A 17,322-nucleotide genomic window follows, 5' to 3' on the forward strand; every position below is an offset into this window, starting at 1 on the left:
ATAGGTAATATCTGAATTTATTTTATCACGATCGTAATTTGTGAACGCGCCGTAATTTTAATGATTTCGAGGGTATTTTGAAATCTTTGTGATAATTTTAACAAAAAGTAATTTTGACACCTCGTAAACGAAGGCAGTGAGTGTAACGATAAAATTAATTGCAGCAAGATTCGGAAACAATTATAATTTCCATGTAATTTGTTTTGTTATTCTGTGAAATATGATGTCGCAAAATGTAAGTAGCTAATGGTGTTTTTATAAGGTACTTTATTACGTAGCCTTCGTTTTTTGTAAGAGAAACTAACCTCACGTTACTTCGATAACTTTTTGTAAGACAAAGTAAATTTAGTGAGCAGTTTGGAAAGAAATCTTTTTAAAATCGTACCAATAATATTGCTTATGCCTATGATTTCAATATCATGGATGAATTGGTCAAAGTTTTCTATTTTATGAACATGGAGCGTAGGTAAAATTAACACTGTCCGAACGTCCCGCAGAGCTATTCCAACATCTTTCACTTTTCTGCCAACTATTAACATGTTTCAAATTTAAAGTTATTAATTTCATTACAAAATAATATGAACATTTTAGTTCTATCTTTTCCGGAATAAAACAGTGTTGCGTTTTCAGGAGGCATATACTGATGTGGTAGAACTGTGTGCGTTGCTGCAGTGCTTGGGCTTTAGTGTCAAGTCTCTGGACACTAGTGATGGTAATGTAAGCCAGGATGGAGGCTTGCGAACCGTGGTCATTAACTGTCAGGTAAGGCTCTATAATATGTACCTACTCTAGAACCTCATTCAGGTTCTAGAGGCGGACTTTGATTTTTTGGAATTAAAATTGAAACTTGCTTCCCTTTCGAAGACAATCTGTTTTATATGCCTTCGTGTATATCTGAACACCATAGAAAGAAGTAAACCGTTGCCATGGCTGGTGTTGCATTTTTTACAAACATGATCCTTAATTAAAATGCAGACTTTCATGCTCAACGTATTTAAAAAATATATTTATATTGTTGAATGTACTTTCAGTGTTCAGGCCTCCACGTGGTGTTGGAGAACACCAGCCTATCCTGTTCATGTCCAAATACTGCCCTTCAACAAAGTAGTGGCGTCTGGCAAGTGTCCGGCGTGGCTGGAGGGAAACAACTTGATAAGGTACTATCGAGCAAACTGAATCATGACCCACCATGTGCTCATTTTCTAAAACACGTCTATATACGCGTAGGTCGAAATTGGCTTGCACCTACGTTTCCTTGGTAATGAATTTGTTATCTGTCATTATTGCGACAAATCTTTGTGCGCCAATACAATAATGCTTTGCTACCGTTTTCAACAGGCTCCGTGGCGTAGTGGGTCGATGTTACGACTGCGACGCGTCAGGAGCGGGTTCGATACCTTCTCGGGACATGGTTTATTCGGCCCTTATAGGAAATATAGTTACTATAAAAATTAAAATAATATAGGGTAACCAGCATAGTTATTACCCGGTTAAGGAATTGATACACAATTTTGGTCAATAGTATCTTTATTTAGTAAATCATTGACTTAAACTCTATTATATTATATCGCAACTTAAATATTCTTTCTAAAAGAACATCAGTCGTTTATTTCAACAACTTTATACTAATTCAATATAAAACACTTAAAAACAAGAAATACTAGCGAATACTGTTAATTCAAACGTGTTATCCTTAACAAAAATTGCAACAAACTTACTTTTTCTTTTCGAACTACACACCTGTCGCACAAACGTCGGACATGAGTTCTATAAATTAAAATGTTACCAATATTCTGAAAGTGACATATATCGCAATTAATTTAAACTGGTTACTTTAGAAATTAAAATAAACGTATTATTCCTTAACATTGGCAATCACTGCATGATGGGCAAAGACTATAGTGGTTACCCTAATCGTTTCAGAGATTTCTAAATGACGTGCTATTTGATATTTGACACAAATAGGTTTTTTTCACAGTGAAAAGAGTTTAGACTATTTACATTCTAGATTCAAATTAAGTGTGATTTATCGAAAATGTATCTACGTACCGTAATAACAAAGGTCAAAGTTGTCTGTAGTCGTAATACATCAGCATGTTTAAAATGTCCTAAGTGCAACTTTGACAATAGAGACGAAATTCTTACTGTTTTGACGGTGTCAAGCGAATTATCGGCAAAATGGGTCATGATTCAGTTGGTTCGATAGTACGTATGTAAGTTTTGTACAATTTGTACAGTTTTGTTTTGTACACAAAAAAGTTATGGATGAGCAAAACTATGTATTATTATAAAACTAAGGAGGTACCTATCTACCCTTATTGCAATGATGTAGGGTACATTGCACACAAATATATCTTTAGACTAGGGGACGAATCCACAACCTTACTCGCCTTTTACCTAATATCCGGTGGCTTAACCGGTTTCTTTGCCTCTTGTCAGCTGGTGGCACGTTATTCTTATCGGTTTAATGCTTGTTGTTAAAAATCTGGTGAGGAGTACAAAGTGTAATAATAGCGCAACGCCAAATGTGATGATTAAAATTATTTTCCATTTGTAGGAGTTCGGGTGCTCACTACTAGGTTCACTACCAAAGAGCCACCGGGATCGTCTCACGAAGGAACTCCACGATATGATAAGATGTATCAAACAACACAATGAATCTGATGCTGACACACCCAAGGAAGCAATAGCTAACAGATCTGCTAGCATGATTGAGATGAAGACTCCTGATAAACGGTAAGAGGAATTCACAGAACATAATATGTGCTAACTGCTAACCTTGCTTTTGATCACCAACGTGTTTTATGTCGTGTAGAATGTTCCATCTTGGTCTTTAGAAACATTTTTAGGGGTCAGGGGAGGAAAGGTCAGGCAAATTTTACGTTCTAATCAAAACATGGACATTATTGTTTATGCTTAGTTAGGCAAGTTAAGTGGTTACCAATCGATTAGTTAATAGCGAATAGTACATAAGTATACAATAATTTTATTAAACTACGAGATGACAGCATTTATTTTTATTTCAGAAATTATGCAATAAAAGCCGATACACCTACCCGCTACCGGTCTCTAGACACTCTAACAGCAGCTAATAAAGACCAGACTGAACAACCGCTCCCAACGCCTGGTCTATTACAACGAGCTAACCTGATAGATGCTTCAACCGACGACAAAGACAAAAAGGCAAGCTCCTTCACCTTTAATGCTGATATTTTTTACTCTTTTGCAGATTTCAGTTCACATTTTCCTATTGTTATGTTATGCGGTTTCGAGATTTTTAAATTGTGTATGTTTTCAGCAGACTATGTGTCAGCGGCAAAGTACATACACATTGTCGTCAACGCCTGGCAGCGTGAGGAGACGCAACAAAACCTCAAGGTGCTTATACTCTATTCCATATTTACAGACTGTGTTGCTTATTAGCATCATGTAAGCTCTGATAAGTTATGTTTTCAGACAATTTAGAAAGTGCCGATATAGAATTAACAAAGTACTGTATAACATGTGTATAACTAACTAATCAGTTTTAAGTTACACGACATTTTTTAGTAAGATAGTAGTTATTTACTCCTAACATAGGCAGCTACTCAACTCTAAAGGGACTCAACAAATTACAAGTACTTATTTAACTTGAAGTTGAGGAATACCATTGCTTTCTGAAAATAGGAATCTTTTCAGTCCAATCCAAGCGTCTCAAAGCGGAATACTGGAGAGTTTGATAGCCGCGGAGAAGGCAGCAGAGGATCTGCGTACAAAACTGTCTTTTGTGATACGAGAGTTCATGGAGGATGGGAAACATGACTCTTCTATGTCGTCGCTGGCTCTTGATGTGTCTAAGATTTCAGTTCTAAAGGTACACACTACGTTCACCTATTTTTATACTACCGTAGCGTTAATGGCGGTGTCGAGTAGTAACATCATCTGGATTTTACAAAAAAAAAAATTAAATGTTTGTTCATAGTTTCAGTGAGGTTCGAGTTTAACCTAAAATTCATAACGAAAGATCTGTCTGGGTCTGAATACTTATGTTACTCTTATTTCAGTGTGCCGAAACCTCAAAAGCTCAATTCGCTTCAAGTCCTAACCTATCTGGTATAGGGCATGCAAAGGAGGACTTCACAAAAAGCCGACTCAGGCGGTTCGAAAGTGCCTCGACGTCTAATCTAGTTCCCAAATCTGCCAAGGAGAGCAAAATGGCCAAACTGAAGCGTATTTCCCCTAATCTGTTTAAAATGAAGAGAGAAACGATCAAGATCGATAAAACAAAAACTCCTGAGACTAGAAGTAAATTGAACAGTAAGTACCTAAAATGTTTTTCCCTCGCTTTGGAACCTAAGGAACTTAACTTTACTTAACTCTTCTAGGGATAAAACTCCGTTTGTAACCACTATTGCCTTTTTCAGCTCTATTCAAACCAAAAATAGTAACCCCAGTTCGAACTCCGAGGTCCAATCTAGCGTCTGAACCAAGTCCAAACCTTAGTGCGTCTTCCAAAAAGAAATTTAGCCACGTCAAATCAACTATACCAAGACCAGCAAAGAAAGAATAAATAATATAATCGAAAATAATATAAAATATTTTAAACATTTTAATGTGGATAATAACTAAAATCGGCGGGTCGTGATACAATAAACTAACATAATAAATATTTGTTTTTCATTATCTTCCTATAAATAAAATTGCCGGAACAATGACTACGTCCCGCATGGGTCAGACTTATCAGAATTTGGGCACGGCGAGAGCAATTTTTCAATTTCTTTCTCTAAATTTTCATTCTTATTTTCTGAAGACTTTTTCTTTGTTTTTGATCTTGAGCGTTTGGAGTCCTTGTCTTTTTTGTGGCTTTTTGAATCACCGAACTTATTTTTAACTTGGACGGCAGCAGGGTATAAGATACTTTCGATTAACTCCTCCTTCGTATCTTCTTTACGGAAATCTCCTTTATTAAGATTTTCGTGACTTTTCTTTTTGGATTTCTTGCGTTTTTCATTTACTTTCTCAGATTCATCGTTAAATTCGAGTTCACTCTGTAATTTCTCGTCCGATGCTTGTTTAGATCTGTGATTGATTTCTTTTTCTTGACTCTTTGTAGTTAAATCTTTCAAAGAGTACATATCACCCTTCAAAGTTTTAACTCTGTCTTTTTTAGCAAGCTTTAGGCATATAGTTGCTTTTGGGTACCCTGTGAACTGTGGGTAACAATCCCCTTTCTCTAATGAAACGAAAGCATTTAAAAACCTTCTTGGATGTATGTCTTCAGGTGTATCATTCAGTAAAGAATAAGCTTTCTTTAACAATGATTTCTTGTCAATAGGGTTCTGCATATGAAAGAAGTTTTCCAGCTGTTCATGAGTTTTTAGCTTTTTCAATGCATTTCTTTGGACAATGTTGTATGAAACCACAGCCATGAGAATGAAGGCTGGTTCGTTGCTTAGTATGTGGTCCCATAGAATAAGCCACTCAGAACATGTTAGTACTTCACTGAAGGCAGTTTCTAGTATCTTCAGTGCATATATTTGGCTAGTGATGCCAACATCACAGAAATGTTTCAAAAGCTGTTGATCATGTTCTGCCAAAACATTTTCAACAATAGCTAGAACACTTATAGGAGGGAATGGAGCATACTCGAACCACAACTGACAATAATTGCATAAAATAGTGGACACAGACTCAAACAGTAATAGAGGATCTTTTTGTAGCACTTTTACAAATGGAAACACAAACCCTGGCAGAAATTTCATCACACCAAATAACTGACACCAATGTGCAAGACAGGATAATAATCTCTTCATGTTTTTCAGAGTCACAGAACTATGTATTGTGAACTGTTTTTCTATATCCTTGTAGGCTGCATGAATACCTTTATCAATGAGACTTGCATAAGCAACTTTATTCCTTGGTGTATCTAACAATGATCGCCAAATAACAGGCCGAAATTTATCAGGGTATTCCCCATACTGCATTAATATTCTTCTTAATCTAGCACTATCCATACAAATACGCATCTTTTGTTCTACTTCAGCCTTTGAACTTGACTGCTCTGGGGAGGGGCTTTTGTGGGTAGATGTACATGGTACCTCAATCTTTGCAGTCTCTATGGCACTGAGTTGTGTAGGTGGACGTTTGGAGGAGTCTACTACAAAGGCAGAGTTGTAGATATTGACTTCACCTAGTTGCAAGATGCAGAGAAAGTATTTCCCAGTGGGACTGACTGCAAACTTGCGAATGCCAGATGATTCAGGGTGAATGGTGTGTATTATAGACATCTTTTCTAAGTCTAACAAGTTCAGTACACAATCACTAGTTAGTATAGCAAGAATTTTGTTAGCTCCACCATCAAATAATTGTGGAATAAATGCTATTTGATTAGCACCTGATATATTGAATTTAGACAAGTCTATTGACTTCAGAGCTTTCCATGTGTCCATGCTGAATAGAATTAAAGTAGGTGCTAGTCCTGCCATAGCCATAGCTCGTCCATTCATAGTAAATGCAATGTTTTTCATATGTTTTAACTCACTTGGGATGATTTGTTTCACAGACTTCATGGTCTCATGTTTCCAAATCTGTACAGTATCATTTTGAAAGCACGCCACAAGATAATCTCCTGCTGGAGTAAACAGGATTTGTTGAATTTGTGCTCCAAGGTAAGTATTTAGAGTGAAATACTTGGTATAGTTATTTAGTTCCCATAAAATAGCCTCCACTGCACTTGCTGTTAACAGATTGTTTATTTTGGTGCTGTTCGAGAAAGAAATATGCTTCAAAGGTGCTGTGTGCCCTGAGAGAGTAAGGCTAACTTGTCCATTTTCAGTATCTATAAAATTCATGTCAAATTTCTTAACGGCAGCAACGATCAGTGTGTCAGGCTTGTTCGGCACGAAGTGTAACGCAGTACAAGTACCGATACCGGTTAGTTTCCAAAATTTCAAGTCTGAAAAGTCCAGCATAAAGATATTACCTGCGTTGTCGGCACAGGCGAGTTTCTCGTGAGTGTCATCGAAAGTAGCGGTGGTAAATCGAATTCGTCGACATTCCCCATTAGGACCTTTTACCGTGTGATGAAGCTGTAGTATGACACCATCTTTTGGTTTTGATTTTAACTTTATATCAAACTTTTCTACGCTTTCTTGCTCACCGCGCTTCTCTTGTTCCATTTATGATTTCTCTTTTAATAGTTTTGTATGAATTGTAAAACATGTTATTGTTCGATTATTGACATGTTTTATTAGATTTATCAGCAAAATTATTTAAAATTTGGCGCAATCGAGCAATCAAAATAAAAACCGAAGTTGTCATAGAGTCCATGACAATGACAGAACAAATTTGACATTGACATTAATTATAACTTTTAATTTCGTTCAGAATTAAGTAAACCTAAACTAAATAAAAACCTATGTTAAAACCTCAAGCTTTCGAGTGAGAGTGACAAATGTCTGATAAAATATATGACGTAGTTCGCACGTTTGTAATGGCTGTTTGTAATTTAAGGTTAACGCAATCGTATTACTTTTTGTTTGTGTGGCATTACAGCACAAGTTGTAGACTACTTGTCGCAAGCTGAGGGTCTCAACGATGACATGGTTCATGGTTGGTCAGGTACGGGTATTTAGTACACTTATCTTTCTTTTCTTAGACTTGACTACACGTTTGGTATAATCCGGACGATGGTTGTGGGACTAAAATTTGCCATTCTAACCGCCGAACCGTATGTCGTGGGTTCAAATTTTACCGAATACATTTTCTTATGTGATGAGTCCGATCACACAGAAGATAAAGACATTACCTCTATACATCTTTAATTAAAATTTCCACATTTGCGGAAAAGCGATATAACGGAAAAAGATAACCTTTTTTGAAGATGCGAAGATATACTTAAATACTTAATAAAATTATATCGATACATAATAATTAAAAAACACCATGTCTGTTACTGAGTACAATTTTTAATTTTTAATGCTACAACGTCCGCGGTGCAATAAGCTTCATATACCGGCTGGAAGGCGATATCTACTTACTTAGGCTAGTAGAAGATACGTCGCTGATAGCTTATCGACATGCATAAATATAAATGTTGTTTAACATTAACATAGATACTGTATAATATCAATGCTCAAAGGCAATATCCTGTTCTCCATTAATCATAAAAATATAAAGGCTCCATTGATTAAAACCATTGTTTATGTACAATCTTCATTTATTTTACGTAAAACAATTGCAAAATACCATCGCGTACAATCCAACTAAGCACGATTGGTCGTTGATTGTCGTCGGCTACGGCTTATAACCCCAATTATTTTCAGCTGTGCCGCATTTTCTCCGCAAACTGTTCCGTTTTTTCACCTCGGGGAAATGCAAGTTAATTTGACGTAAAGCGATTATGGCGCTTACGCGGTTGCGCAGGCGGCGCTCGCACAGTGCGCTATCAGACACCAGCCGCGCTCCCGCGCACTCGCTGTCACTCAAATGTGACCGTTACATTTGGCGCGAAACTTTAAAATGTAACGAAAATGTACACGACAGATCATCAACTTCATTGTTAACTTTTGTCACAAAAGTTTATCAAATGATGGCAAAAATAAACAGTCTGGTGTTAAGATTACCAAAGCAAACGGGAAATTAATAAATCACGCTTGAATTCCTTGCTAACGACGCGTTCGCAATGCGGTCTAATAGCGACAGTAAAATCTGTTTTCTCTGAGATTCCGCGGGGGTTTCGTCCGTGCGTTTCTGGTAGTCGGGCGTATGCCGACGTATCGGTTGGTGGAAAGAGCGGGCGTGTTCACCCGGATCCTGCGCGGCATAAAGATGTGTTTCCTGAACGTGTTGCGTCTCCACGTCTCGCAGAGTCAGAGGCAGAAGAGGCTGTACAAGCAGTACATGGAGCAGTTGGCGGGGGCTTACGTGGAGAGATGTACTGATCTGAGTAGCATGCACTGGGACCGGCGGTACAACTATCGCGTGCCGTCTCCGGAATGGCGCTACTCCCTTCCTTGCGAGGACCACTGGTGTAGCACGGAGACGTCAAGGTCTTGCTGCAGCTCGGAATGTTCCGACAGCGGGAGGTGCTCGTCTCCATGTTGCTCCGAAGTGATCTTTAATGGCGGACATCATTTTGGAGAAAAGAGAGCGTCGAGTATGCACGTCTGTCATCGGTTTCCTGTTTGCTATCCTGGGAACTTCGGGTAAGTATTGATACTTATTTTAAACAACAAATATTGATGATGAAGTATGTCTGATGAGGATCAAACAACAAACGTAGCATGAAGTATCAGTAATGTAATACAAGTAATAAATAATCGAAATCAAGTAATTAACATTTGAATTGATATAGTACCGTAAAACGGGGTGAATAGAAACAATTTTCAACTTTGTCCTAAAAATTTGTAGCGAATAACTTGTTATTTTTATTGCCAGGTTGTTTTATATCATGTCCGGCGCCATGAAGAAAGAGTTAAAACCATATTTGTCCAAAAATATGCATAGTTTTACGATATTTCATTAAAAAAATGGTCAATTTCTATTCACCCAGCGATAGGGGTGAATCGAAACGACCAAAGGGGTGAATGGAAAAATTGTGTTTTAAAACGTTTTTTCAGTTAACAATATTGTATCTTTATAGATAAATATACACCTAAAGAGATAAACACTCCAAACAACTCATTAGAAAAGAAATTCCACTTTAAATCCAAAGTTTTGAAAAAAATGTATGGACCATTAAGGCATTCGAGGACGGTTGACTTTGAAGCAATTTTTTGGGTATAAATATCAATTTAAACATTTAAACAATTATGACACCGCAGAGAAGTAATATCGACGTGTAATCATTTCAAATTTGAACAAAATTCTTAAACGAGGAGTACTCAAACATTGGGCTTGAAAACTTTCCTGATTTTTTTTCTATTCACCCCGCGAATTCTATTCACCCCGTTTTACGGTACCTAAAGACGTAAATAAATACATATTAATAAAACTATTGCAGAGGGTAACTGTACAAAATGAAGCGTACTTAAGCCAAAAAGAAATTGGCTCAAATAATATCTACCTACAGTCTTTCAACATCGTTACAAATATGTTAGAACACTTGCTCTGTGTTATTACCTATGTTAAATGACAACGGTAACTTGTAAAAACAAACAATTACGTGTTATCGTAACGAATGGTACACAATCTATGGGAAACAAGCAGACATCATGATTGTCTGATGTCAATTTTTTGTTTTACTTTGTATGCAGTTGATTGCATCGATAGTTCTCAGGTAGTTACGATTTATTATAAGACTTAGAAACCCTTAAGCTTTTGTGTAAAACGGTTCATAACCTACAGTAATCTGGTAACTGAAATGGGAAATTTACTAAATTGATAAATAAGAAAAAAACATTGCAATTGGTTTGGAAGAAAGCAGTAGTAGGAATAGTCTCTGGAATTTTCAAGCCAGCTAAAGTTTATCCCAAATAGAAGATGTATTGTCAATAAAGCACTAATAGCAATAACCTATTAAATAAAGCTTACATCTTGCAGTAATCCTTCTTTTATATATGTATCGTGGAAAGATCATCTAAGACAGCTAGGTACATACGCTTACAGCATCTGATGATCGACTTTATGCAGCTTACAATCTTAATTAAAATCTTATGAAAGGCTTCATAAGTATCAGAGAAAAACACTTACCTAACATGTTTCTATAGGTTTGATTACGTTGCTATATTCTTTACTAATTACGTCTAAAATCAATCCATGTCAAACTGACTAATTGTCTTTTCCTGTTATGGAGAATACCCCTGTAATTATCACTTAGAAAATGTAAATGTACGCCGGAAAACTTAACTGATTGATTTACAGATGATGTCAGTTATTGTTTCTCTATTATTAACATAAATTCTTCGCGAAGTTGGCAACACTCATTGATCATGAATATTTATTAGTACAATGTTCGTTGCATCTTATTGCATGCGGTTCGTAAAGACTGAAGTTGTTTAAAGCGATCATGAATTAAAAAAAAAATTTAAAGAAAAAAAAGAAAAGTTATCTTCGTTCCGATCAGTACATATTGCTGGCCAGAGGAATTCGAGTTCAATGCCTCAATGCTCTTAAATCAAAGAAAGTGAATTTAAAAAAGTTTTTTTTCCGATTCATATCACCTTTCTTTCGAGAGCCTTGTTTTAAAAATGCGCTGCCAACTATCAAACTTAACAAAACTATAGCTGCATTATATGCAATAGCTTTTCCTATTCTATAATAGTCTTACCCCCGGTTTCAGAGGTACATTTAACGGTAGTTTATCTATTCAATAGCGTCAAACTTCATACAAAAAAACGCAATTGAATGGATAAACTACCACTAAATGTAATCAGAAACCGGGGGTTAGTCTGTGAAATGTGGTTAAGAAATAAAATTTTACTATGCTAGCAAGTGAACTTATCCCATATTTACTTATATGTTACTACATTTCCGACACATTTATGTAAAGTGTGTTGTAATAGAAAAGCTTAACATACATTTTCACGTAAATGTTAAAAGCAAAAGGTTAGGCGAACTTTACATATGGTTGCGAAGAGTCAGATGATGTTATTCAACATTTATGAAATCCTTTTTTCGATTATCAGCTTCTAATAAAAAATCTACCGAATAGATAAAATAAGTGATAAGTTAATTTGATTTCGAAAATATTTGTATCTGGGTAGGCCTATCTCTGTTTGGAGACATAATATTGGTAACGACCATACGCAACTAAGTGACTTTTTTAAGAGATCATCATGTTTTGAACAATATTGCATTTACCATAAAATCATTCTTAAGTCCTTATTCCTAACACTAATGTAGTTTTCTTTGCTCAAATCGGTATTTAATATTTCGTATCGATATTTGTTCTATTCTATATGAACACTACGCATAAAATAATAATTACTACGCATGTACATTTAAAATAAAGCCATCAAACCACAAATCTATTAAGATGTAAGATTGATCGCGGCAAACAAACATCGGCATTATACGTTCAACAATACACACTCACGCTCTGCTGAGTCTCGGCTCTACGACGCGTTCTCTTGCAAAAGGTTAATATCCTACGTTATGAAACTGAGAATAATTGCAGGGCACGACAACTGTATTTACATACTTGTTTACTTTATTATGCGGACGATAATTGCTTGTAAACAGTCATAACTTTTAAACTCTCGCGTTGCATGTTTAATATATAATAGGATACGGGAATACTTGTAAACAGTATTTAAGGCAGAACATTATTGCATGACAAGGTATACTACTGTATGGATGTGAATGAAGCAAAGGAAGTTTGTAAGGATTGTATCAAATGCCATACTCTGGTTTCTGCCTACCCCTGGCCCTGTGGAAAGAAGGCATGATTATATGTATGTAAACTTACTTGAATCACATTGTTGAGTAGAAGCAGCGTAAAAGAGTGTCAAATTATGTGGAAGTCCAAAAGGCAGTAGCTCGATGTAAAATACTGGGTTTCAGCTGCATTAGGTCAGACTGGAAGCCGACTCCAACATAGTTGGAAGAAAGGCTAGGATCATTGATTTTACAATAGTAAAAATATATGTAAGTAACTTTTGGAAATTATTGACAACAGCTTATATGATGAATAGAAATGCTTGGTTTCATAATTATATATCTTGGTATGTACCTAATAAGGAACTCAGCAATACTGTCATTTTTATGTACGAATTAACTGAATTATATGCGTGAAATTGTTTCTTTTATTGGTGGACATAACATTTTAACGATTTGTCGCTGAAGCCTACAATTATAACTCAGGTCACGAAAGTATGTACATGTACAACCGTAAATACAATTAATTAATTACATACATATTTATTTAAGTAAATAAATAAACATCATAAATTAAACTACCAATAAGGTATGTAGTTATTGTTACGAGACTTTCGTAGGCGGGGTTGGCAAAATACGTTTTCTTCTTCCACTCATCTCTATCAGCCGTCAACTCTGTCTCTCCCTTTCTTGTTTACCATCTTTCACACAATTCATACATCTCTTTTTCGGTCTTCCTCTTCTTATATGCCAGCTGGCATTCATATGCATCACTCGTTTCGTAACATGGCTTTCTTCTCTTCTCATTACGTGCCTTAACCATGATAACCTCCTATTTCTTCTGATACTAAAGCTAAAATTGCCTTAGAAAGTTCACGTAGCAAAGCTACAATTATTTTAACAAAAAGAGAGCAAAACACCAACATCTGTTATATAAAAATTATAGAAAGCATAAACGTTTCTAATGGTGTTGCCATTTAAAGCGTGGATTATACGTGTATGCATATAAACACTAGCAACATTTACAATAATTGTGTTTGCATGTTTCTCTGAGTGTATTCACCGTATTATTGCGTGTTCACGAGATCTCATTAAGTAAATATGTACCTATATACATAATATTATGTAGTGTAATAGCTGAGAAAGAGTGCAATGTTATTATTTGACCTGGATGAATAAATTAACATCCTGTATCCAGCATCCCTAATAATTTGTTGTTATTTTCTCAAAAGAGGCAAACAAAGTAAAATAAAAATCCGTAGTTCGCAAACATGTTTTATTTTAAGATACGGTCTTAATGGAGGATAAGATTTCTAGCTACATTTTCGGAAATTAAAAATGCTTGTAGCGTTGGACCCAACACGGGAATCATAGGAGAAAATGGACTTAAATGCTATCGCTAACTAGATTTGCTTTTGAATAAGCAAAATATGATGTGAAGTCACCTATAATTTTATGAATAAGTTCTTCAGTTTCACCTGTCACTTACATCGTGATACTAAGTATAGACTTTACCATGCTATCATAAACGCCAACATAGTTTTACCGTGGCAAGCAGTGCGTTACTGTATCTTTTTATCATCGTTAGTTCCGGGGAAACCTCAGTTTACCTCACCCATATACGTGCGGTGTACTCGGAATACATTGAATTACAAATCCAGTGCCATAATAGTACGAAGGAAGGAGTAAGAACTTTTGTTCAACAGCTTGAGCCCCTTCCCTTTAACAAGGGTCTTAGTATAAGAATAGTAGTTTTCCAGTCAGGTCTTCCCACAACTTGTTCATGAGAAACGGGGACAAAGATTTATACTGCTACTTAAAATTTGTAAATTTTTGACTGCACAAAATTTAGAAATTTGCGTTCCTTAAAAGGTAACTGAATGAATAATGCCTTTTAAGGCAGTTTTAGATTCATCGGCTCTAGATTTTGCTTCGTGCGATGCATTTATCGCTACAGTTTCGCTGTAAAAGAATATAGAGTTACTCTGGTATTTGTAGTTAACTACCGAACCCAGCAGCAATCATCGTCATAATACAGTCAATTTACGAAAAGCCTTACACTGTAGAACCTTGCTTATGAACCACTGAGTCTCTCTTCCTGGCTATTTGTCCTATATGGTGGTGGGGTCAGCCTTCCTTATACTCTTCCTCCTCTTCGCCCTATCCTTGATGTCGTCTTCCTCAACCTCACATGCCTTCATATCACGCCGCAACACTTATGTCCAGACCCAAGACCACTCTTTGGTCTCCCTTTTGGTCTTTTTCCGGGAACGGACAGCTCCAAGACCTGGTTGCCTACGTAGTCGGTTGGTCTTGTTTTAACATGTCCATACCATATCAATCGGTTCTCTTGCAGCATTTAGCCTGTAGGTAAAAAACCACATAAATGTTAATTTTGCCTTTAAGATTATCGCAAATAGACAGCGTTGTATGACTGTTTTATAGTAAGCAGTAAATATTCTAAATAGTAGCTCATTGTTTTCAAAACAAGTTACACTTTACAATAAAAGTGAATTAACTACCGTATTAAAGGTAAGCTGTATAAAATTAAAAAAGAAAAGTTGTCCGACTTTAGTGTTGGGAACGAATCGATTTTAGTCGATTATACAATGTTAACAGTTGTGATTGATTTGTTTCTCAGTTGTTCGTTATTTATGTTGGCCGGTTTATGCGCTCTGCTTGTCAATGATTTATTGTCTGAAAATGTTTATGTGCCTCTGAGATCTAATGTACATTAATGTCGATTACGAGTTCCTAGATGCGGTTGCGATTCGAATCCGCACGAGTATAGTTTGTAAACAACGATATTTGGGTGATGTATTTAGAATCATATAAATAATTGTTTATGATTATCATACTACAAAGTTTAATATCGAACACAATAATATTTAAAAGCTATATAAGCCTGCATTTACGGGTAATGCAGGTGTAATACTATATAATTTACTTGGAAGTAAGTACCTAATAATCATCTACACCAGATTCATTCACATCATATAAAATCATAATTGGTATAATTGATGTCCTGATTTTACATAGAAAGACACAGATACATACACAAACTAATCCAATTGCATCGGGGTCAAAAAGGTTGTATTTCTTACGTTAATGATTGTACCTAATTACCTCATTAACTTGATTACTGCATACAATTGCTAATACATGATATATTATTGGTTATGAAGCCCAATGTGGAAAGCAGTGATGTATTGTTATTTCAAAGAAATGGTAGTTGGCACACAATTTTACATGTTCATTGACCAATGGACATAAAACAACCGTCTTTGTTTTTTGCATTCGGTATTTCATTGTTAGGAAAATGCAATTTTAATATGAAGATTGGATTTTCTGTAATACGAAACTAGGTTACAAATCTGCATATTAGAGTACTTCTCTTATGCGGTAGTTTATCTATTCGATAGCGTTTTTTTTATATAAGTTTTGACACTATTGAACAGATAAACTAACGCTAAATGTACCTCAGAAACCGGGGGTTAACCACCGATTAACCACTTCTAAATAAGTATCGGTTAATTTATCCGGTATTTGACATTTGTTTCATACATTTATCCTTAAATCTTACTGACCCTTTATTTATTATTTATGTAACTTTTCTTAAACTTCTTAAACTTTAGCTGTCGTTCCATTTCATCAAATCTCTAATTCCAATGATCAAAATATTTGCACTTTCGGAAACGGGTGTCACTTTTGCACATGATTGCCCATCTAGGACTTGACCGTGGCGCAGTTAGCTTTACAAATCGATGGAATTAATAACTGCAACGTCACGTAAACACGTTAAATGTACCACTTTTTAGTTAATTTTCTAATACCAATGCTAAATATATATAGTTTCTATTACAATCACGTAAACACGATGAATAGACCACTTTTTAGTAAATTTTCTTATTACCTACCAAAAGAATTAATAGTGTTTATACAAAGTAATGTACACACATAAAACTATGTCAATCGCTGTTTTAACAAATGTTAAACAATTAACTGAGTAATAAAAACTATTCACAGTTATGTAGACAAGCTTATGGTTAATATCTCAAGGGTAATGGCCCATGTCAAGGGCAGTTGCTTGAAGAAAGTGCTCATTTGCGAACCCGTTAGAGCGAAACAAAAACACTTTTCACTTGATTTTCAATCATACTCCCCACTGTGGTCATGGAAAAGCGACTACGAACTATAATCTATCTCATTTATTTTTATTATTCAACCACTTTCCATGTTTTGAGTAATCTTATTTAATTTTAATAGCACTGACTGCAATTTTCTGTAACTAGCGACATCTGTTGGCGAGTAGATGTACTAGTAGTGGTACAATTATGATGTGTCGTTTCTGTTACTAATAACAGGTGGCGTTGTCATGCGAAACTAAACAGTATTTTTAAAATTCTTTGTTATAATTTAATCGTTGTTAAATACTATACTATGATAATATGATGTAAGTTTATAAATTAATCCATATAAAGTAAATTACGATAAAATGTATTATGTAGGTATGAATTTTAATTACGTGTTAAATGATGAGATGTCCAAAAGTGATATCAAAATTTAATGAAGATGTCTTTTTGACCTTTGGGTATTATTTATGGGATTGTAACTATATCGAGGTTAGAATTATACAATTTAAGTGAGGTCGCTATTTTACGATTCGATTACCACACGGAACAAATTTTCCTATCACGTCTCTTCTTCTGAATTCATTTTCTATCTCATTCCCTAGATAACCGCAGTCCGTGAATTTTTGCCCCGGGAAATGCGGGAATCGATCCCGAGACTTCGTGATTAGCAGTCGTATGCACGACCGCCTAGAACACAGGCGCAGTTTCGCGTTCTAGTTATGACATCTAAACATAAATTAAATCTAAATAGTGTAAAACCAGAGCGAAGTCAGAGATATGTATATAGCACACATTTCCCGTTTGTATAACTGTATTAAGCTTACGGGGTTGACTCGTCCACTGCTGCGTAATTCTATAATTTGTTTACTCTTAATACTCAATAACGGGATTT

At 35.6% G+C, this 17,322-nt stretch overlaps 3 protein-coding genes across 4 annotated transcripts in view; 2 read left to right on the forward strand and 1 right to left on the reverse strand.

The window, feature by feature from the left end:
* Nucleotides 1-100: 100 nt before the first annotated feature.
* LOC142979574 (uncharacterized) lies at nucleotides 101-4,640 on the forward strand. 2 transcript variants are annotated; one of them, XM_076124579.1, is made up of 9 exons: nucleotides 101-235; nucleotides 631-762; nucleotides 1,032-1,157; nucleotides 2,558-2,736; nucleotides 3,027-3,183; nucleotides 3,299-3,378; nucleotides 3,679-3,853; nucleotides 4,044-4,296; nucleotides 4,404-4,640. In XM_076124579.1, exons 1-9 carry the CDS (start codon nucleotides 221-223, stop codon nucleotides 4,547-4,549), a joined length of 1,263 nt encoding a protein of 420 aa, XP_075980694.1. In that variant the 5' UTR covers nucleotides 101-220; the 3' UTR covers nucleotides 4,550-4,640. The 2 variants fall into 2 exon arrangements, with proteins under 2 accessions (XP_075980694.1, XP_075980696.1); XM_076124581.1 differs by having other exon boundaries at nucleotides 3,302-3,378.
* On the reverse strand, nucleotides 4,559-7,292 carry LOC142979573 (TBC1 domain family member 31). The gene has a single exon (XM_076124578.1). The coding sequence runs from the start codon at nucleotides 7,155-7,157 to the stop codon at nucleotides 4,695-4,697; it is 2,463 nt and encodes an 820-aa protein (XP_075980693.1). The 5' UTR covers nucleotides 7,158-7,292; the 3' UTR covers nucleotides 4,559-4,694.
* A 1,117-nt stretch (nucleotides 7,293-8,409) lies between these two features.
* The window catches only part of f (espin protein forked), a 136,873-nt gene continuing 127,960 nt past the window's right edge, over nucleotides 8,410-17,322 (forward strand). The window contains exon 1 of the mRNA XM_076124678.1: nucleotides 8,410-9,185. Coding sequence (XP_075980793.1) covers nucleotides 8,746-9,185 — 440 coding nt within the window. The 5' untranslated portion in view covers nucleotides 8,410-8,745. The remainder of the gene's footprint in view (nucleotides 9,186-17,322) is intronic.

Source organism: Anticarsia gemmatalis, chromosome 16, assembly GCF_050436995.1.
Source record: "Anticarsia gemmatalis isolate Benzon Research Colony breed Stoneville strain chromosome 16, ilAntGemm2 primary, whole genome shotgun sequence".
NCBI classification, from domain to species: Eukaryota; Metazoa; Arthropoda; class Insecta; order Lepidoptera; family Erebidae; genus Anticarsia; species Anticarsia gemmatalis.

Excerpts from the sequence above, each read along its gene's own strand:
- LOC142979574 (XM_076124579.1), top strand. Across the intron at positions 1,158-2,557 it reads GAGGGAAACAACTTGATAAG|GAGTTCGGGTGCTCACTACT; the intron begins GTACTATCGAGC and ends TTCCATTTGTAG. Across the intron at positions 4,297-4,403 it reads GACTAGAAGTAAATTGAACA|CTCTATTCAAACCAAAAATA; the intron begins GTAAGTACCTAA and ends TGCCTTTTTCAG.
- LOC142979573 (XM_076124578.1), bottom strand. The coding sequence starts at position 7,157 with ATGGAACAAGAGAAGCGCGGTGAGCAAGAAAGCGTAGAAAAGTTTGAT.